Source organism: Furipterus horrens, unplaced genomic scaffold, assembly GCF_987537825.1.
Source record: "Furipterus horrens unplaced genomic scaffold, mFurHor1.1.pri manual_scaffold_10, whole genome shotgun sequence".
Lineage (NCBI taxonomy): Eukaryota > Metazoa > Chordata > Mammalia > Chiroptera > Furipteridae > Furipterus > Furipterus horrens.
The window spans coordinates 46,357,554-46,380,290 of NW_028327180.1; the positions used below are offsets into that span (position 1 = coordinate 46,357,554).

At 42.9% G+C, this 22,737-nt stretch overlaps 2 protein-coding genes and 3 pseudogenes across 2 annotated transcripts; 3 read left to right on the forward strand and 2 right to left on the reverse strand.

Moving 5' to 3' along the window:
* On the forward strand, positions 1 to 936 carry LOC150000032 (olfactory receptor 1f45-like). The gene has a single exon (XM_090288996.1). The coding sequence runs from the start codon at positions 1 to 3 to the stop codon at positions 934 to 936; it is 936 nt and encodes a 311-aa protein (XP_090145122.1).
* A 9,466-nt stretch (positions 937 to 10,402) lies between these two features.
* LOC150000033 (keratin, type II cytoskeletal 8 pseudogene) lies at positions 10,403 to 12,410 on the forward strand (annotated as a pseudogene).
* On the reverse strand, positions 11,203 to 11,632 carry LOC150000034 (cx9C motif-containing protein 4 pseudogene; annotated as a pseudogene).
* A 4,941-nt stretch (positions 12,411 to 17,351) lies between the features above and the next one.
* Positions 17,352 to 18,945, reverse strand: LOC150000035 (heterogeneous nuclear ribonucleoprotein A1 pseudogene; annotated as a pseudogene).
* Positions 18,946 to 21,262: 2,317 nt separating this feature from the next.
* On the forward strand, positions 21,263 to 22,210 carry LOC150000036 (olfactory receptor 10H1-like). Its single transcript, XM_090288873.1, has one exon. It carries the CDS (start codon positions 21,263 to 21,265, stop codon positions 22,208 to 22,210), a length of 948 nt encoding a protein of 315 aa, XP_090144999.1.
* The last annotated feature ends 527 nt before the right edge of the window (positions 22,211 to 22,737 follow it).

Here is a 22,737-nt window from a genome sequence, read left to right on the forward strand (position 1 = left end):
ATGGACAATCAGACCCACATCTCGGAGTTCCTCCTCCTCGGTCTTTCTGAGCAGTACCTGCAGCAGCAGGAGCTCTTCGGGCTGTCCTGCAGCCTGTATCTGATTGGGTGTCTGGGGAACCTGCTCACCATCCTGGCCATCATCTCAGACCCTTACCTCCACAGTCCCATGTACTTCTTCCTCAGTAACTTGTCTCTTCTTGACATTTGCTTTATCTCCACGACCATCCCCAAGATGCTGCTGAACCACCTTTGTGGGAACAACACCATCTCCTCCTCTGCCTGCCTGATCCAGATGTATTTCTTTATCGCCTTTGGGGGAGCTGACAGCATCGTTCTCTCGGCCATGGCTTATGACCGCTACCTGGCCATCTGCTGCCCACTGCACTACATGACAACCATGAGCGTCCTTCGGTGTGCCTTGCTGGTGGTGGCACCCTGGGTCTTGGCCAACCTCATCTCCATGATCCATACTATTCTGATGGCCCACTTGTCCTTTTGCACCAATAGGATCCCGCACTTCTTCTGCGACCTCAACACCTTAATCAAGCTCTCCTGCTCTGACACGCAAGTCAACGAGATGCTGGTGTTGGTGCTTGGAGGCCCAGTGGTTCTGGTCCCTTTTGTGTACATTATGGCCTCTTACACACCTATAGCTGTGGCTGTGTGGAAGGTGCCCTCAGCCCGGGGGAAGTGGAGAGCCTTCTCCACCTGTGGCTCTCACCTTGGTGTTGTCTTTCTCTTCTATGGGACTGTCGTTTGGGTCTACTTCAATCCCACATCCACACACACCACTCAGAGGGACATGGCAGCCACCGTGATGTACACCATGGTGACCCCTATGCTGAACCCCTTCATCTACAGCCTGCGGAACCGAGATCTGAAGAGCGCCCTCAGGAAGCTTCTCAGCAAGAATCACTTTGCTAAGCCTCTTTGAAGACTCTTCTTACACCCAATTGCTTTTGAAATAGCCAATGCTTCCCAACATTAGAACTCGTGGTGACTTTTCTGTCTTCTTTTTCTTAAAAAAAAAAAAAAAGATTTTATTTATTTATATTTAGAGAGAGGGGACAGGAGGAAGAAAGAGAGGGAGAGAAACATCAATGTGTAGTTGCCTCTTGCATGACCCCAGCTGGGGACCTGGCCCACAACCCAGGCATGTGGCCTGCCTGGGAATCGAACTGGTGATCCTTTGGTTTGCAGGCTGGCACTCAACCCACTGAACCACACCAGCCAGGGCTTATTTTTCTTTTTTAAAAGTGGAAACAAAATTATCACTCATGTAAGTACTTTATTTTAATATATTTTGAATACATATCATATATAACATTATGTAAATTTAAGGTATAAATGTGTTAATTTGAGCACTTACATATTGTAATATGATTGCTGTTGTAGTGATATTTAGTACGTGTCACATTACATAATTATCCTTTCTCTTTAGTGGTTGAAATAATTAAGTTTTATTCTCTTAACAAATTTGATGATTGTAGTACAATATTTTGTCTATATTCATTATAATGTGCATCAAATCTCTGTGGCTTACTCACTACTCATTGCAAGTTTGCATCCTTAAACAACATCAGTCTTGTCCTTCCAGCCCTCATCTCCTGGTAGCCACCATTCTGTTCTTCCGTGGGTTTGGCTTTTTTAGATCACACACATAAGTGATATCACACATCACTTATCTTTCTCTGACTTATCTCACTTAGCCTAATGTTCTCAAGGTCCTTCCATGTTATTGCAAATGACAGGATATCCTCCTTTCTTATAGACAGATAATATTCCATTTATATGTATCACTTAATTTTTAATCCATTCATGCATTGATAAGCATTTAGGTTGTTTCCATGTCTTGGCTATTGTGGGTAATGTTACAATAAACATAAGAGTGCATATATATCTCTTCAAAATCCTGTTTTCATTTCCTTTGGGTATATATTCAGAAGTGGAATTGCTGGGTTGTATGATAGATATATCTTTAATTTTTTAAAAGGAAATTCCATACTGTTTTCCATAGTGGTTACACTAATTTACATTTCCATCAACAGTATATAAGGATTCTCTTTTTACCATATCCTTGGCAACACCTGTTTTCTTTTATCTTTTTGATGATAGTAATTCTAAAGGTATGAGGTGATATCTCACTGTGGTTTTGATTTGTATTTCCCTGATGACTAGGGATGTTGAACATCGTTTCATGTGCCTGTTGGTCATTTTGATCTCCTCTTTGGAAAATTTTCTATTTAGTTTTGCTGATTTTTAAAATCAAATTCTTTAGGTTTTTTTTGTTACTAAGTTGTATAAGTTCTTTATATATTTTGGATACTAACCCCCTATCCAATATATGGTTTGAAAAACTTTCTCCCATTCTGTTGGATGTCTTTTCATTTTGTTAATTGTTTCTTTTACTTGCAGAAGTTTTTGAATTTGATGTAGTTCCATTTGTTGATTTTTGTTTTTATTGTTTGTAGCTTTGGTGTCATGTCCAAAATATTGTCCGGACCAATATCAAGACGCTTCTTCCCTACATTTTCTTCTAGGAGTTTTATGGTATATGGTTTTATATTTAAGTTAATTTTGAGTTTGTTTCGGTGAGTGGTGTGAGATAGGAGTCCAGTTTCATCATTCTGCACATGTTTATCCAGTGTTCCCAATATCAGTTGTTGAAGAGACTGTCTTTTCCCTATTGAGTGTTTTTGGGTCCCTTGTTGAATACTAGTTGAAGCTTAGAGCTTTTCAGGGTGGTTTTTCTTGGCCCATAGACACATTAAATAACTCACAAACGGTATTCCCTTTTTAGTTTTTTATTATTATTTTTTTGTCCTTCTGATTACACTCTGAGAACACTTTGGTTCAGTGCTACTGTTACTTTAACACTTTTCACATCGCATCCCTTTAGAAAATTGGGTTTCAGCAGGCTAGAATTAGAATGTAAACAACCTTCTCTCATTTTCTTGCTATTCTCTTTTTACTGTTCTGTAACAGTTGGGATTCACGTGAGAAAACAGAAAACATATTCTGGCTGGCACACTTACCAAGTAGTGATGGTTCCCTGTTTACATCAGTGATCTATTTCTTTATAATGAACAACTTTATAAGTTTAAAGGCATTTAGTTGAAAGGAAGTTACTGAGTGAATGATGGCATTGCTGGTTCTCAGATGTAGCTTAAGGAATGGGGTTACTGGATCAAAGAGATTATTTATGCTGAGTCAAGAGCAAAAAGACTGGAATTTCAGAATGGTTTGGGGGCACTGACTTGGGTTCAAATTCTCCTTTTGCCTGTGAATAGGCTGTCTCTCATCTATTCTCACTTTCTTACTGAGTGGGAATTCTTCACAAATTGAGGGTTATTTAACCTTTTCTTCTTCCCTGTTGTTACATCAGTTAATTTCACATCTCAATGATATTGTTTTCTCAGTTGTTAAATGGAATTAGTAATGGTACCAATCTCCTCCGGTGGTAGTGAGAATTACATCAAATACAATGTAAATTAGTTATCAAAGACCCAGTAAGTAGGGAGCACTGGATAAATCAGACTTCTATGGCTCAAAAAGGAGAGATACCACAAGTTTAAGAAACTAAAAATCTTTTTAAAATGAAATATGCATGACTATCCTTATCAGTCTTATTGTCAAACAAGAATTTCAGAGTTATTTATTGAACTTATATTTAAATGTTTTCAACTCTTGGATTAAAAAGCTGGGGTACATTTACACAGTGGAATACTATGCAGCCATTAAGAAGAAAAACTTACCTTTTGTAACAGCATGTGTGGACCTCAAGGTTATTGTGTTAAGTGAAATAAGCCAGTCAGAGAAAGACAAATACTATATGATCTCACTGATAGCAGAATCTAATGAACAAAATAAAATGTCAAACTAAATAGAAATAGAGGCACGGACACATGGAACAGACTGACAGCTGTCAGAGGGGTGGGTGGAGGGGGACTGGATGAAATAATGTAAAGGTATTAGCCAAAAAAAAATGCATAACTCATAGATACAAACAACAGTGTGGTGACAGCCAGAGGAAAGTGGATGTGAGGGATGGGTGGAGGCAGGCAAAGAGGGGGAAAATGGAAATATCTGAATTAGTGTCGACCATAAAAACGAAGGGAAAATGTTTTCAACTATTTTTTTAAAATTAAGCCACAAGGCACTGGAAAAAGCCTCCAGAATTTGAGATTTTGTCAATTCATGAGAAGCATCAGGATTTGGGAATGAAGAAGACATCAATATTGAAAAAACCAAGGTCTTATGGTGCTTCTGAGAATGAATGCCTGCCTTTGTGCCAAGTCAAGATATAATGTTTATTTTGAAAGAGAGGGCTTAGGGAAAAAATAATAAAGAAAGCTCAGAATCATTGAATGTAATTATTGCTACAGGAAGCTATCTATTTTTATTTTTGAGATAGTCCTTTCACCAAGTTCAACTTCATCTGCTGGTGTTTTGTTTTTACTTTCTTACTGGACTTTGGAAAACAAACAGTTTGTCAGAACTGAACTTTGGTGATGAGATTCTGTCACATTTATCTTCTTAATCTCCAAGATAATAACTTTCCTTCTCTTTATCCCAAGGCTCTCTCACAACCATCTATAAATAAATTTATTATATAAAAGGTGATATTTCAAATCAGTGTCCTATTTATTAATTAATGTTGAAACAATTAATTAACCATTGAAAAATAAGTTAAGTGAATTTGGCAAAATAGCAGGGTACAAAGTCAATATTCAGAAATCAAAGGCATTTCTGTACACCAACAATAAAATATCAGAGTTAGAAACTAGAAAAAAAGTCCCATTTACCATAGCAACAAGAAAAATAAAGTACCTAGGAATAAACTTAACCAAAGAAATAAAAGACCTATACTCAGAAAACTACATAGTACTGAAGAAAGAAAGTAAGGAAGATACAAATAAATGGAAGTATATGCTATGTTCATGGATGGGAAGAATCAACATCATTAAAATGTCCATACTACTCAAAGCAATTTATAGATTCAATGCAATACCTATTAAAATACCAGTGGCATATTTCACAGACCTAGAACAAATACTTCAAAAATTTATATGGAACCAAAAAAGACTCCCAATAGCCACAGCAATCTTGAGACAGAACACAGTAGGAGGAATCACAATACCTGATATCAAACTATACTACAAAGCCACTGTAATCAAAACAGTCTGGTACTGGCATAAGAACAGACATATTGATCAATGGAACAGAATAGAGAGTCCAGAAATAAACCCAGGTCTATATGGTCCACTAATCTTCAACAAAGGGGGAAGGAACATAAAATGGAGCGAAAAGAGCCTATTCAACAAATGGTGCTAGGGGCATGCAAAAAAATGAATCTAGACCACCAACTTACACCACACACCAGAATAAACTCAAGACGGATTAAAGACTTAAATGTAAGCCATGACACCATAAAAGTCCTAGAGGAAAACATGGGCAGGAAAATTTCAGATATCGCATGTAGAAATATTTAGATATATCTCCTAAAGCAAGGGAAATAAAGGAAAGAATAAACAAATGGGACTACATCAAACTAAAGAGTTTCTGCTCAGCAAAAGAAAGCATCAGCAAGATGAAAAGTAAACCAACCATATGGGAAAACATATTTGCCAATGATACCTCAGACAAGGGATTGATCTCCAAAATATATAAAGAACTTATATGTCTCAACACCAAGAAGACAGACAACCCAATTAAAAAATGGGCAAAGGAACTGAACAAACACTTCTCCAAAGAACACATACAGAGGGTCCATAGGCATATGAAAGAATGCTCAACATCACTAGCCATCAGAGAGATGCAAATAAAAACCACAATGAGATACCACTTTACACCAGTAAGAATGGCCATCATCAACAAATCAACAAACAACAAGTGCTGGCAAGGAAACCCTACTGCACTGTTGGTGGGAATGCAGACTGGTACACCCACTATGGAGAACAATATGGAATTTCCTTAAAAACTAAAAATGGAACTGCCTTTTGAACCAGCAATTCCTTTGCTAGGATTATACCCAAAGAATCCTGAAACCCCAATTTGAAAGAACCTATGCACCCCTCTGTTCATAGCAGCACTATTTACAATAGCCAAATGCTGGAAACAGCCTAAGTGCCCATCTGTAGATGAGTGGATCAAAAAACTGTGGTACATTTACATAATGGAGTACTATGCAGCAGAAAGAAGAAAGGAACTCCTACCATTTGCGACAACATGGATGGAACTAGAGAGAATTATGCTTAGTGAAATAAGCCAGGCAAAGAAAGCAAAATACCATATGATATCACCTGATACAGGAAACTAATGAACAACACAAACAAACATGCAAAACTGAACCAGAGGCATGTAAATTAAGGAACAGACTAACAGTGACAAAGGGGGAGGGGGAGGGAGAGGAATGGGATAAATAGCAGAAGAATTTAGTAAAGGAACTCGTGTGAATAATCCATGGACATGGACAACGGGGTGGGGACTGACTGTGGGAGAAGGGGTGGGCTGGGTTGGAGGGAAGCAATGGGGGAAAAAACGGGACAACTGTAAGAGAAAAACAATAAACAAATAAATAATTTAAAAATTAAAAAAAAATAAGTTTTACCACTACACATCTATCAGAATGACTACTATCTAGAGCATCAAATGCTGGCGGGGCTGTGAAGCAGCAGGAACTTCAATTCATTGCTGGTGGGATGCAAAATGGTACAGTCACCTTGGAAGACAGGCTGGTAGTGTCTAACAAAACTAACACAATGTCACCATACAACCCAGCAGTCATGCTCCTTGGTATTTTCCCAACATAGTTAAAAACTTAGGTCCACACAAAAACCTGTGCATGGATGTTTATAGCAGCTTTATTCATAATTACCAAAACTTGGAGTAACCAAGATGTCTGTCAATAGGTAAATGGATAAATAAACTGTGGTATATCTACACAATGGACTATTATTCAGTGCTAAAAAGAGATGAGCTGTCAAGCCATAAATAGACATTGAGGAACCTTAAATGCATATTGATAAGTGAAGAAGCCCATCTGAAAATTCTATTGACTGTATGATTTCAACTATATGGCAGCGTAGGAAAGGCAAAACTATGGAGACAATAAAAAGATCAATAGCTGCCAGGTGTTAGCAAAGAGGGAAGGATGAATAGATGGAGGACAGAGAATTTTTAGGGGAGTGAAAACACTCTGAGTGAAACTATAATGATGGATACATTTCATTATATATTTGTTGAAACCCATGGAATGCACAACACCAAATGTGGATCATCATGTGAACTATGGACTTTGGGTAATGATGATGTGTCAATATAGGTTCATCATTGGTAACAAATGTACCATCTAGGGTTTGAGGGGAGGTGTTGATAATGGGAAAACCTTTGCACATGGTAGGGCTGGAGGTATATAGAAAATTCTCTGTGCTTTCCTTTCCTCTTAATTTTGCTGTGAACCTAACACTGCTCTAAAAAAAAAGGTCTTTTAAAAAAAAGTTAAAACTCAACCTGAAATGTCTGCACAATATTTTTTGTTAGGTGGAAGTTTAAGAACTTGGTAAAATTTTTAAAACAAATTGCCAGATGGTAAATATTTTCGATGTTGTAGGCCACATATCTCTGTCACAACTACTCAACTGTAGCACAGAAACAACCATGATGCTGATTAGTGGGTGTGACTGTGTTCCAATAAAACTTCATAAAAACAGGCAGCAGACCCACATGCTGTAGCCTTTTACCCCTAAACTTATACTATAAAAAGCATCAGGAGAAACCAAGAAGAATGTTTCTGACAGGAACAGTATTAAGGCACAAGAACAGAAGGCAAAGGAAAAATATTGGTAGACAAAATTAGTATTTAGCATCTCTCTTTTTAAAAAATCATCACCCAAGGATATGTTTATTGATGAAAAAGAGAGAGAGAGAGAGAGACATTGATGTGAGAAAGAAACATCCAACAGTTGCTTCTCATACACACCCCTACCGGGAATCAAACTTGCAACGTTTTGGTATACGGGTATGCTCCAGTATGCTCAGTTTGGTATGCTCTAACCAACTGAACCATGTGGCCAGGGCTAGAATCTCTTTTAAAATCTTTTTAAAATGCCTGCAAATCAATAAGAACTAGACAATCTAATGGGAAAATGAGGAAAGACTTTGAATAAACCTATCAAAAAAGAGAAAATGCCCTGACTGGTGTGGCTCAGTGGATTGAGAGCTGACCTGTGAACCAAAGTGTCCCCAGTTCAATTCCCAGTCAGGGCATGTGCCTGGGTTGCAGGTCAGGTCCCCAGTTGGGAACGCACAAGAGGCAACCACACAGTGATGTTTCTCTCTTTCTCCCTCCCTTCCCCTCTCTCTAAAAATAAAAAAATAAAATTTAAAAATAAAAAAGAGAAAGTGCATATGATTTATAAACAATTGAGATTTTCAATCCCACTAGTAATTAGGAAAATGAAAATTAAAGCAACAACAGGAGCCCACTTGAAAATCATATTGGACTTCCGGCCAAGATGGAGGCTTAGACAGACACGCTCGGTCTCCCTCTACAACTAGAGAGGAATACAACTACATCAAAACAAAAGATAACTAGAAATTCCAGAAAATAAAACTACATGGAAGCCCAACATATGAAGTTATAAACCAGCGGCGCCCTTTGGGCAGGTAGGAAGAGCGAAAGTGGGTGGTGCTGTTTGTGGTCGCACCAGGGACAGCGGCAGGGAGAACAATCTCAGCTACAGTCTAACCCCGGCAGCTTGCAACCCCAATGCTGGGGAAAGCAGCCACCACATCGCCTCGAATGGTGAGGCCCAGGGGACGGGAGGACGGATCCCGGTCTCCTAGCGGAATAACTGTGTGAATCCATCTTGGACCCCCGCCCCCACACAAAGCGCCACGGCGCTGCGAAATAGGTTGTGGATTGCCACTGGTCGCTGGGCAGTGACGACAAAGTGCCACAGCGCGGCGAGAAAGGTTGCTGGACCACCGCCGGTCGCTGGGTCGTGACGCGTACACAGGCACTGCCCCCTACAGCCGGCCCAAGAAAACAAAACGCATCTGTCAAAATGAGGCAGACAACTATAGAAATCCCGGTGGCGCAGCTCACCAGGCAACAGATGAAGAATCTGACAGATGAACAAATAAGAAACCTGTCAGGCTCAGTTCAGGGCCATTGTTATCAGGTGGCTTACAGAATTAACAAAAGATCTGGAAAAAGATGAGAAAGAATCGAAAAACACTCATAATGAAAGGAACAAAACCACATATGAGACAGATGGTGAGGAAATAAAATCCAGAGTTCAAATCAACAAACCAGAACACAGAGAAGGAACAAACAGTCAACCAGTGCAGAGAGAAAAAATGGGAAGCAAGGAAAATGATGGGAGGATCAGAAACCTCTGGGACAGCTATAAAAGGCCCAACATAAGAATCATTGGTTTGCCAGAGGGTGAAGAAGATGAACTAGAAATTGAAAAATTAAGCAAAAATATAATAAAGCAGAACTTCCCAAACTTGGGGAAGGAAATAGACTTACAGATCCAGGAAGCACAGAGAGTTCCAAAAAAACTGGACCCAGGGAGAACCACTCCAAGACACATTTTAATCAAAATGTCAAAAGTTAAAGATAAAGAGAGAATCTTAAAAGCAGCAAGAGTGAAGAAAAGAATCATGTACAAAGGGGTCCCAATTAGACTATCAGCTGACTTCTCAAGGGAGACCCTGCAAGCAAGAAGGGACTGGCAAGAAATATTCAAAGTAATGAAAAGCAAAAACCTACAACCACGAATACTCTATCCAGCGAAATTGTCATTCAGAATAGAAGGGCAGAGAAAGTGTTTCCAGGACAAAACAAAACTGAAAGAGTTCATTAGATCCAAACCACTGTTATATGAGATGTTAAAGGGACTGGTTTAGAAAAAGGAGGATCAAAACTATGAAATCTAAAATGAAAACTGCATCACAAGAAACAACAACAGAAGCTAGGGAATTGAAACAAAGGCAAACTAAACAGGCAACAAGAGTGGAAAAAGAACTATAGGTACGGGGAGCATATTGGGGGGAGGTCAGCAGGGAGGGGGAAGGAGGAGAGGGAGGGAGATGATATAGGAATTAAGGAGCATGGTAGGAGGGAATGGAATAGACAGAGAGAGGTTGAGAAGAAATATATGCACAACTAATGGACATGGTCTAAAAGGGGGGACAACTGGAGGAAGGGGGGCCACCAGGTGGAGGGGAGAAGAGGGAAGGGAAATTGGGACAAATGTAACATTATAATAAATAAAACACATAAAAAAAAAGAAAATCATATTGGAAAAATTAAGTTTCAGAAGTAGCTTTTGGCTCCTCCTCAAGTCTCTGTCAGGTTTGGCCTCCTCACCTCCACTCCAGCCTCCATCATGTCCACAGGGGTACCCCAGAAGACCTACAAGGTGTCCACCTCTGGGTCCTGGGCCTTGAGCAGCCACTCATACTCATGTGGGCCCAGCATCAGCTCCTGGGCCCTTTCCTGGGTGGGCAATGGCTACCGTGTTGGCCTGGGCGCCAACATGAATCTGGCCAGAGGTTTCTGCAGAGCTGGGAGTATGAGGCCATCAAAGCTGTCCAGGTGAACCAGAGCCTGCTGAGCCCCTGAAGCTGGAGGTGGACCCCAACATCCAGGCCATGCACAACCAGGAGACGGAGCAGATCAAGAGTCTCAACAACAAGTTTGCTTCCTTCATCGATAAGGCATGGAACCTGGAAAATCAGAATAAGATTCTGGAGAGCAGGTGGACTCTCCTGCAGCACAGAAGACGACTAGCAGTAGCATGGGCAATACATTCGAGAGCTGCAGCAACAGCCTTCAGTGGCAGCTGCAAGCTGACCTAGAAGAAACAGACCAGAGGCGGAGCTTGGCAACACACAGGGGCTGGTGGAGGGCTTGAAGAATAAGAATGAGGACGAGATCAACAAGTGCACAGAGATGGAGAATGATTTTTTTTTTCTTTCACTTAACAGGTTTATTTTAGCAGCTCAGTTTTATTACATTCTACGTATTTAATATATTTGTATCTGTTCTGCATAGATGGCATACTTATTAACTTTTATAGTTGACGTTTTCATTTGATATTTGATGCTATCTGGCCTGAAGAATAAGAAGATAAGTAAAACTCGCTTGATGGAAACGTGGTGCAGCATTTAACTTCTCTGCAGAATTTTACTTTGATGTGGATTTCTTTGTCAGCTTTTGTTCCTCTTCGTTTTCAAATCCTGAGCAGATGAGACATCTTCCCTTGGGACAGCGCACATGACACTTAAGAAGTTCTTGGATGAGAACCTGACACTTAGATTCCCTGTAGTTGTTGGCTCGTAGACATGTCTGTATTTCACAGACTGTTTCTGGCATGGATCTTTCTGCAGTATATCCAGAAAAGTGAATATAAGGGTTCTTGGGCTAATTAATCTGCCTCCAGATCAGTGAGGCTAAAAATTCCAGGTCCCCCACTGTGGGCCAAACTGGGATCAGGATATGAGCCCAGGGATTCTTGAAGAGCATCTTGGGCCGAGGTTACCCAAACCAAAGTTATGAGGCAAGGGCTGGCAAATGGAAGAGATCCAGGGAGAGTGGTACAAAATTCAGGGGCCATAACTTGGAAACAAAACAAAATAAAACCTTAACTATCTTTGGACCTGCCTTAAAGGGCTAACCAATGAGATCAGTTTCTACAGGCAGCTCAATGAAGAGGACATTCGTGAGCTGCAGTCCCAGATCTCTGACATGTCCATGGTGTCGTCCATGGGCAACAGCTTCTCCCTGGACCTGGGCAACATTGTCGCCAAGGTCAAGGCCCAGTATGAGGAGATCATCAACTGCAGCTGGGCTGAGGCTGAGACCATGTACCAGATCAAATATGAGGATTGGCAGACATTGGCTGGGAAGCATGGGGTGACCTGCGTGGCATGAGGATGGAGATCTCTGAGATGAACAGGAACATCAGCAGAATCTAGGCTGAGATCGAGGGCCTCAAAGACCAGAGGGCTTCCCTTGAGGCTGCCATCCCTAACACCGAGCAGCGTGGGGAGCTGGCTGTCAAGGATGCTCAGGCCAAGGTGGCTGAGCTGGAGGCTGCTCTGAGAATCACCCAGCAAGACATGGCCCAGCCAGGAGTACCAGGAGTTCATAAACGTCAAGCTCGCCCTGGACGTGGAGCTCGCCACCTACCATAAGCTGCTGCAGGGCTGCAATCTGGGATGCAGAACATGAGTATCCATACCAAGACTACCAGCCGCTACTCAGGTGGACTGAGCTCAGCTTACGGGAACCTCAATTCTATCCTGGGCTTCCAGGTCAGCTTGGGCTCCTTCAGCCACACCAGCACCAGCTCCTCCATGATGGTGGTCGTGAAGATTAGAACCGTGATGTGAAGCTGGTGTCTGAGTTTTCTGATATCCTGCCCAGGTGAACAACTACTGTGGGCCCTCTTGTCCTCAGAGTCGGTGGGAAAGAAGCTGTGCAGGGGAACAGAGGGCAAGGAGACCCACCTGAGGCTCGGCCCCACCCAGTCCTCAGCTCCCCCTTGGGGTGGGGCAGTTACTGCCTGGGGGACTGCCTCTTACCTATGCCCTCAGCTAAAACCAAATCAAATGTTTTTTTCCCAAAGTAAAGTCTCAGCTGGTTCTGCAAAAAAAAAAAAAGAAAGAAAGAAAGAAAGAAAGAAAAAGAAAAAGTTTCACACTACAAAGCATTAGTGAGGTGTGGGAAATATAGCCTCTGACACACACAGGTGCTGGGAGTGTGAATTAGCACAGCCACTTGGGAGCTTAGTCTGGCAATTCTTCTTAAATTTAAGAATCATATTTTCTATGACCTGATTATCTCATTACTTAAGTTTTATTTGAATCAGGTAGTGCCTTGTGTAATGAAAGACATACATGGATATGTATCACATTACTCCTAATAATGGTGAAAAAATGCAAGCAACCAAGGTGTCATATCAGTTAAATATACACTGCATATATTCATGAAGTTGAACATTAAACCGATTTTATAAAAGTACAGTGGTTCTATTGCAGTGGTTCTCACTTAGGGATGGTTTTGCCCCCTGAGGGAACCTTTGGCAATGTCTGGATGAAATGGAAAAAACAGAGCTTCAGCTGCCTACCACAATGAAAGCCAAATGCATGAGGCAGGTGTTGCTGCAAAAGGAAAACTTTTATTCAGGTGCCATAGGACCTGGGAGAATGGTGGACTCCCGTCTCAAAGGTCATCTGCCCTTCCTACTCAAGCCCATAGTTCTCATAGGGATAGGGAGGGGAGGGCTTTTTTTCTATCCATTCATCTTTCTAGCTTTTGGTGCCACTCAGTGTAAGAACTTACCCCGTGATGGATGGGGGAGTCCCCCTCACCATGCTCTGACTGACTGTCTACAGTAACATGGAGACATTTTTGTCATGGCTGGGGTGTGGAAGCCACTGTCATTTAGTGAGTGGAGACCAAGGATGCTGTTAAACATCCTGCAGTTCACAGACCAGCACCCACCACAAGGATGATCCAGTCCCAAATGTCAAGAGTGCCCAGGCTGAAAAAGCTTGGTCCGTATAAACCAACATGGGTATCATTCCAAGATGCTGAGTAAAAAAGCCAAGTTATAAAGAAGTGCCTGGAGGACAATCTTATGTGTGTTAAAACACACAGTATGGGAAGTAGTTTGGTAGGTTCATCAAAAAATTAGGGTTAGTTTACAATATATAAGTGTTGGAAACAGTTCAAGTGCCCATCAGTAGATATGAGTGGATTAAAAATCTGTAATACATTTATAAAATGGAATACTACACAGCAGAAAGAAAGAAGTACGTCTTACCTTTTGCAACAGCATGGATGGAACTGGAGAATATTATGCTAAATGAAATAAGCCAGTTGGCTGGGGGAGGGGGAGTGGCTGCCAATGGGGACAAGGTCTCCTTTTGGGATGACAAAAATGTTCTGGAAATGGAGGTGATGGTTGTGCAATGCCATGAATGTTCTAAATGCTACTAAATTGTTCACTTTAAAGTGGTTAATTTTATGTTATGTGAAATTTACCTCAAAAATACAAATAAAAACAAACAAACAAAATATAAAACCCTGCAACTGTACTCTTATTTTACGGGTCTGTGTTTGTTTACAGTCCACGTGCAGACAAGTCTGCAAGGATGCCCATCCAGTTTTTGTCATGATCACATGGCTGACCATCACATAACTTTTAGCCTTATTTGTAGTGTTTCAGTTATTTAAGAAGAAACAAATACTTTGTCATTTGATTTTTAAAAATCTTTAAAAAGACATTTAATTGGGCAAATGACCTGAATCGGGAAGTATGAAAGTAGAGGGCCATGCCAGGCAACCTCCTTGGCCCCAGTGGCAGGACTGCTCTCCCACCAAAGTCATTAGGCAGAACCGCAGGTCCCAGATTTGCAAAGCATTAGGCTCTGCTCCAGCCCCTGAGAAGCTCAGTTAATTGGCTCATCCCTGGCAGGCAGGGAGGGAGGAGAAGGGAAGACAGTCTCCCTGAGGTTGTCCTCTCCCTTGCAGGATTCCCAGGGGTCCCAGCATCCCAGTAGCAGAAGCAGAGGCAGGAGGACCACAGTGAGAGAAGACAGAGGGCAGGGAGCAGAGGTGACATAAATAATGAAGCTAAGGTTCAAATAAACCCCCTGCCAAGCTGACATGCTCAGGGCAGGAGGCTCCTTACCTTGCAGCCTAACTCTCACCTGTGCAGGGAAGTACCAAGCTGGGCATTCCACTGGGGTGAGGCAGAAGCAGGTACAGGGCCCTGGGTAAGTCACTTTCCCTCCCTTTCACCTGACCAGGAGACACTGGGCTCAGAGAAACCCCTCTGCTTATACAACTCTTTGTGTAATTTGAGCCTATAGGGCAGGGACAGGAGCCAGGTCCGCACTTCCTAGCTTCAAGGCCATGTGATGATTATTATCTTACATGGAAGGTCCATTGGACAGGTGAGGAAACTCAGGTGCCGAGAGAAGCGCTGCCACTCAAAGTTAACCAGTCCACCTATCTGACTTTTCACCTCTCCCCTCTCTGTCCAGGCCAGAAACCAGTGGTAAAAGAATTGGGGACAGGCAGAGAAAAGAGGGAGACACGAAGATTCAGGATTGAAGGCTTCAGCCACCTCCCAGGGTTGTGCAGTATGGGGGAGGAGGGATAAGTGGGATAACGGTAAGGATTTGAGGATGAAAAGAGGGAGAGAAAATGGAGGGAGGAGGTGGCTGAAATGCAAAGGAGGACACAGAGGAAACCCAGATAGCACATTAAGAAGAGACAGCCAGGGTCGGGGTAGACAGACAAGGCAAGGCGGGATCTGAGAGACAAGACAGACCTAGCCCGTGGTTCTCATTTGGCAGTGTGTGAAGATACTTTTGATGATCACGATTGAGAGAGGCTATGGGCATCCATGGGTGCCAGGGATGTTAGTAACATCCTGCAATGTACAGGATGGCCCCCACCGTAAAGAATGACCCAGCCCCTGAATGTCCCTAATGCTGAAGTTGGGACACCCTTACCTCGGGGTATATGTGGGAAGGCTTGCCCATGAATGTGCGCCTACCAGTCTCTGGGTGGGGAGTTGGTCCCCTGGCTCTCGCTCTCTCTCTCTCGCTCTACTCACTTCACTCACAGAGGAACCCACCAGGTTCTCCGGTGGATTGATGCCAGGAGGTTTTTCGTGGTCCTTTCTGATGTACTGGGCCCATATTCATCATGGTTCTATGACTTTCTTTTACTTAAAAATGAATAGACTTTCCATTATAAAGCAGCTTTATGGATAATTGAGCCGATGGCCGAGCATTCCTATGCGCCATCTCTCTCCCTGAACACAGTCTCCCCTGTTATTAATACCCCGCATTAGTGTTATCATTGCTGAACCCACACTGACGCATTATTATTAACTAAAGCCCACAGTTCACATTCGAGTTCACTCTTGGTGCTGTACCTCCTATAAGTGTTGACAAATGCACAATGTCATGTATCCACCACTATAGAATCATACAGAGTCATTTCACCGCCTTAAAAGATCCCCCGACGTCCACCTATTCATCCCTTCCTCTCTCCCCTTAATCCCTGGTAACCTCTAATGTTTTTGCTACTTGCATAGTACTGCCTCTTCCAGAATGAATGAGCAGTGCTCTTAGCTGCATTCTGAATCTCCATCATTTCATAGGGTGGTCCATGCAGCCCCGGGCCACCTCCCCAGGCCATGGCAAGCTCTGGTCTTTGCAGCCCCTCCCTTTCTTTCTCAAGACTGTGGATTTTTGTGACCTTAACTGATGAGGAGGGCATGTGTGAGTGGAATGGCATGGTGAAGCCAACATCTCTCTGGTCCTGGAAGTGGCCTCGGACATGAACAGCCACTAGAAAGCAGTGAGTGTAACAGAGAGGTGAGGGAAAGATAGGCTTTAGGGTCAATCAGACGTAGGTTCAGATCTGGGGCTGTGGTCCCTCTGCAAGTGACGTGTTTTCTGTGGCCTTCAGCTGCCACACCTGTAAAACAGGAATATTAGCACATGCTTCATAATGTTTTGGTAAACACTTAATAAGAAATGCATGGGCACAGGTGCTTAGTGTTATCAAGCAAGGGGTCACTGCCTGACACACATAGAAGCCAATACTACAGCATTGGATTTCAAGAAAAGGAAGAGCTTTCATTTGTGAGATTGGCAAGGAGACAGGAATAAAGAATCAAATCTGGCTCCCTAACCCAGGGTTTGGGGCAAGATTTAGGGATTTCAGCACCAGCTGTTCCTGGACAGCAGATCCTTCACTTCTGAAAGGGTTCCTGCCGGTCAGGTTTCGGTCACATTCTTGTCTTTTGTTTCTGTGGGAGGAAGCAGGGAAGGGTTTACAATTGTTACTCATGAGTGGTGTTCACAGTGTTGCTCCTAAACTGTGGCTCCAGATTTTGTTAGAAACAAGATAGGACCAATTTGAACTGGTTCTGTGGTTACAATATCACACATCCAGTAACAGGTAGCTATTCTCATCAAAAACTCAAAATCCAGTGCCATAGACAATGGCTTCCCAAACAGGACTCATTATGATGAAGGTTATGACAAAGTTAGGAGTAAGGATTTTTCGGGAACCATTTATTTGTAATGGGATTAAATTGTTATTGCATTTGCTATATATATATTTGCCAGTCTCTTTTCATTTTTATTGTTTTTTTTATATTAAATCATTTATTGATTACACACGATAATGGATGATACACAAACTTCATTCCCATCTATAATTTTATCTGGTACCATAATTCAATTTAGATATATTGCATAGGATGTGCCAACAATCATTAATAACCAAATAAACTCCATGACTCTGCTTGGGTGACCCTTTTAATGGTGAACTCCAGGTCACAACACAGTAACTTATCAATTCAACTACACCAAGGTTTCTGAAGACAATGGCTTGTGTGCCCAAGCAGGTTGTAAATAAATTTCAAATGGAACCTGGCATCACCCTGAAGGAATTCTAACTTCACACTGTTGGGGTAATTTACCAAGATGGCTTCAGAGTAGACTAACTTTACACAGCACATTTTAAAAAAGACACATTTATTCAGCGTCATGATCAGACTATTACATTTAGCAATCAATAGCATGGGTGCAAAAAAAAAAAGAAAAAAGGAAAAAAAAAAAACTACATTAAAAACCCCTTTTTGGAATGCTTTACACTTTCCACAGAACAGAAACTAAAATAACCTGTTATACAATTAGTCACAAATACAGCCCTCGAGTGTTTTGCCCATTCACATGAGTATTGTCTAAAACATGTCTTCTTTGTAGCAGCTAGGCCTTGCCACCACTGTGCTTGGCTGAGTTCACAAATCTGTTGTAACCTGTAGCTTCCCTGTCACTTCTCTGGCTCTCCTCTCCTGCTAAGCTTTGTTTCCTGGTAGTAATTAAAACCTTCTGCCACTGCCATAGCTACTGCTGCTGCTGGAACTGCCATAGCCACCTTGGTTTCATGGTTTGGCAAAGTATTGGCCTCCACCACCATAAGGGCCAGAGTTTCTGCCTCCAAAGTTTCCTCCTTTCATGGGTCCAAAATTTGAAGATTGATTGTTGCCAAAATCATTGTAGCTTCCGCCACCTCCAAAATTACTTCCATCATTACCAAATCCATTATAGCCATCCCCACTGCCACCATATCCACCACCACCACGGCTACCACCAAAGCCACCTCGACCACTTAAGTTTCCTCCACGACCAAATTTGTCATTCCCACCAAAACCACCTCCATGACCACCTCCGAAGTTTCCAGAACCACTTCGACCTCTTTGGCTGGATGAAGCACTAGCCATCTCTTGCTTAGATAGGGCTTTTCTCACTTCACAGTTGTGGCCATTTACAGTATGGTATTTCTGAATGACAATCTTGTCTACAGAGTCATGGTCATCAAAGGTAACAAAAGCGAAGCCTCTCTTTTTGCCACTACCTTGGTCAGTCATGATTTCAATCACTTCAATTTTCCCATATTGTTCAAAATAATCTCTTAGGTGATGTTCCTCAGTGTCTTCTTTAATACCACCGACAAAAATCTTTTTCACAGTTAAGTGTGCACCAAGTCTTTGAGAATCTTCTCTTGAGACAGCCCTCTTTGATTCCACAACTCTTCCATCCACCTTGTGTGGCCTAGCATTCATGGCTGCATCCACCTCCTCCACAGTGGCGTATGTGACAAACCCAAAGCCTCTGGAGCGCTTGGTATTTGGATCTCTCATCACCACACAGTCTGTGAGCGTTCCCCATTGCTCAAAATGGCTCCTCAGACTCTCATCTGTTGTTTCAAAGCTCAAACCTCCAATAAAGAGTTTTCGTAGCTGTTCCGGCTCTTTGGGAGACTCTGACTTAGACATGACGACTTCAGGGCAGGAGACTTGAACGATGCTTACTCAGCGGCGTCCACCGGCAGAAAAAAAAAAGTCATTTTTATTGTTTATGAAACAAGAATTTTTAAACTCACTCAGGGATTGTTGTTTTGGAAGCATCCAAGAATGAGGGGCTAAATCTGCTTTGGGAAGAGAATGTTCAGAAGGGCTGTAGAGAGGAGGTGACATTTATGCTGAATATGCAAAATAAACAGGAATTTGTGGTGGAGAAGGGAAGAAACCAGGCTCTGGGCAGAGGGAGCATGACAAAGTCCTTCAACTGCACTCTTACATCTTCAGTCAACTTGGAGAGAATTTGCTCTCCATGGGGACATTGGCAGTGTCTGGAGACACTTTTGGTTGTCACAACGGAGCAGGGGCTATTGGCGCCTAGCTGGAAAAAAACATGGATGCTGCTAACAACTTACAGTGCATGGGATGGCCCCCATAGCAAAGAATTATGTGGCCCCAAATACCAAGAGTTCCACAGTTGAGAAACCTTGCACTAGATATTGGAGAGCATGGGGGCTTGTGAGCACCCAAAGGCCCTGGTATCACCCATTCAGCCTCTTTTTAAAGGCTCTCGTTTCCAAGTCATTGACTTTGGCTCATCCCTGTAAGGTCTCAGAGTGACAGGACTGAGTGGGGCTGTTGGGGTCACTGTCCTGGGGATCTACGAGCAGGTGCTTACCCAAAGTAGAGAAAAGATGCAAGTGGTTCTAGGAAAAGGAAGCCAAGAAATTCTGGAAACCAGTGATGTTTGGGGAATGCAGTCTGCAGTCACCAAAGTGTCTGGTCCCTCCTTCATGTCTCATTATCAACCTGTCAGGGCTTGATCAAGGACCTCGACCCACTTAAGAGGGCATTTACTAGTTTTTTCCTATTTTTAAAATCATGGTGAAATACACGTAACATAAAATTGACCATTTCAGTCATTTTATAGTGCAATTTAGTGAATTAAATATTTATGATATTGTGCAACTATAACGTAGGTCTAGCTCCAGAACTTCCTTAGCACCCCAAAAGGAAACCTCATACTCATTAGCAGTCACACCCAATTCTCCCACTCCCCCAGACCCTGGAAATCACTGATATGCTTTAAACTGCTACCTGAATGTTCACGGCAGCACTATTCGCAATATTGGAAAAGTGGAAACAACCCAAATATCCATAAACTGATGAATGAATAAGCAAAATGTGGTCCATTCGCACAATGGAATATTGTTTGGCTGTGAAAAGGACTGAAGCACTGACACATACTACAATGTGGATGAAACTTAAATACATGCCATGTGAAAGAAGCCAGACACAGAAAGGCACATAGCATATGATCTCATTTATATGAATTATCTAGAACAGGCAAATCCATAGAGACAGAAAGGAGGTTAGTGGCTTTCTGCCTTTTAAACTTTATATTGCCTAATAAAATAAGATCATTTAAAAATAGTTGTTATTTATAAAGCAACATTCATCTCATTAAATGATGTTATTTACTGAGCATAGACTATGTACCTTTGCTCACTTAGTGTACTGAATTGATTATCATAGGTAGCACCTACTGTATGCCAGGTCACATTCCAAGAATAGCTCATTTATTTCTAGCAAAAGCCATTTGAGGTAGGTAAGGAGAAATGGAGGTACAGAGAGGTGCAGAAATGCTCTAAAGTTTATACAATAGGCAGAGCTGGGATTCTAACTCTTGCTGGCTGACTCCCACGTCCTTTTGCTTTATGGCTATGTTGCATTGCCTCAGAACGTACTTAGCTGCTGCATTGGGAATGGAGACAACCAGAACACTAATTCCACACAGTCTCCTGCCTCCGACTGTTAGCATGGATAAGTCCAGAGGAAGAATAGGATTGATTCATATGAAGTTAGAGATGCATACTTGTCCAAAGAGTTGCAGACATAAGGCCCCTTGGTATATGAAGCTCTGGGAAGCACAGGGTTTATCAGAAGGGAGTAGGGGAGGTGAGCAGAACTGACTGCTCTGAAGGAGCATCTTCATTTTAGGAGGAAACCTAGAGGCATAGTCTTTGGAGACAGTCAGCCATGCGTTCAAGTCTTGGTTCTGCTATTTTAACAGCTTCACCTTGAATAAATTAAATAGACTCTCTGCACCCCAGTATTCTCAATGAGTATGCTCAAGATACTCAAGATGGTGGTGATGAAAATAGCACTTTCTTCACAAGGTTGAGGAGAGGACTAAATCATAGGAAGCATGGAGTGAGAACTCAATCAATGTTAGCTGTCATTTATGAGGAGAAGCCCCATGGGCCTGGTCCAAATGGAAGACAGTGGCCTTTCTCCATTGTAGCTGACCTCTCCCTGTCACACCCCTACCCAGGCACAGCCTCCATGCCGAGAGCCAACCTCTCAGCAGTATCTGAATTCATCCTCGTCGGCTTCTCCACCTTCCCCCACCTCCAGCTGATGTTCTTCCTGCTCTTCCTGCTGATGTACCTGTTCACACTGCTGGGGAACCTGCTCATCATGACCACCATCTGGGGTGAGCGCAGCCTCCACACGCCCATGTACCTCCTCCTGTGCACCCTCTCCGTCTCCGAGGTCCTCTACACCTTCACCATCGTCCCGCGCATGCTGGCAGACCTGCTTTCCGCCCTCCGCTCCATCGCCTTCGTGGCCTGTGCCAGCCAGATGTTCTTCGCCTTCACGTTCGGCTTCACGCACTCCTTCCTGCTCACGGTCATGGGCTATGACCGCTACGTGGCCATCTGCCACCCACTGCGCTACAGCGTGCTCATGAGTCCCCGTGGCTGTGCCTGCCTGGTGGCCTGGTCTTGGGCTGCCGGCTCAATTATGGGGTTGGTGGTGACAACAGCCGTCTTCCACCTCACCTTCTGTGGACCCAATGAGGTTCACCATTTTGCTTGTCATGTGTCACCTCTTGTGAAATTGGCCTGTGGGGACAATGTCGTCAGTGTGGCCAAGGGCGTGGGCCTGGTGTGCATCATGGCCCTGCTGGGCTGCTGTCTCCTCATCCTCCTCTCCTACACCTCCATCGTGGCTGCCATCCTGAGGATTCCGTCAGCTGAGGGTCGGCACAGGGCCTTCTCCACGTGCGCGTCCCACCTCACTGTGGTGGTCGTGCACTATGGCTTCGCCTCTGTGATCTACCTCAAGTCCAAGGGTCCCCAGTCTCTGGAAGGAGACACCCTGATGGGCATCACCTACACAGTCCTCACGCCCTTCCTCAGCCCCATTATCTTCAGCCTCAGGAACAAGGAGCTGAAGAACGCCATGAAGAAGACCTTCCTCAGCAAGCTCTACCCAGAAAAAATATGACTATCTGGGAGAAATTCCTTGGAACAGGTGAGTTGGGTTACCCTATGCTACCATTAGAAATGGCACCCCATAAACATGTACATAATAATCTTTATTTGTCTGTTGCTCTAAGGTTTGCAAGGATCCTTGCAGGCAACATTCAAATGCACACACAATGGTTAAGTAGCATCAAGGATGTACTCAGGGTGGAAGGATGTATGAGCTGATAACAGAGAAAATCAGAGTCAATGATTTCTATCTGTTGCAGGACACCTTGCCAGGTAGCATTAAACTGGCAATCTGTTCTTCTCCTGCCAGAAACCAGGATGGTCTAATTGCTCTCACTACCATCAACCCATATTGCAAAAAAAAAAAAAATGGAGTATGTCAGACCCTCACCCTCTACTAGGCAGCAACAGGTAGCTACAACATTGGTTTTGTGAGGCTATGAAAGACAAAACCAGACTCCAACAGAGGAGATCAAAACACCCTAAATGCCAGCTTTGCACATATCTGTGCAGTAGCAGTAATAAGCAAACTTTCAGAAA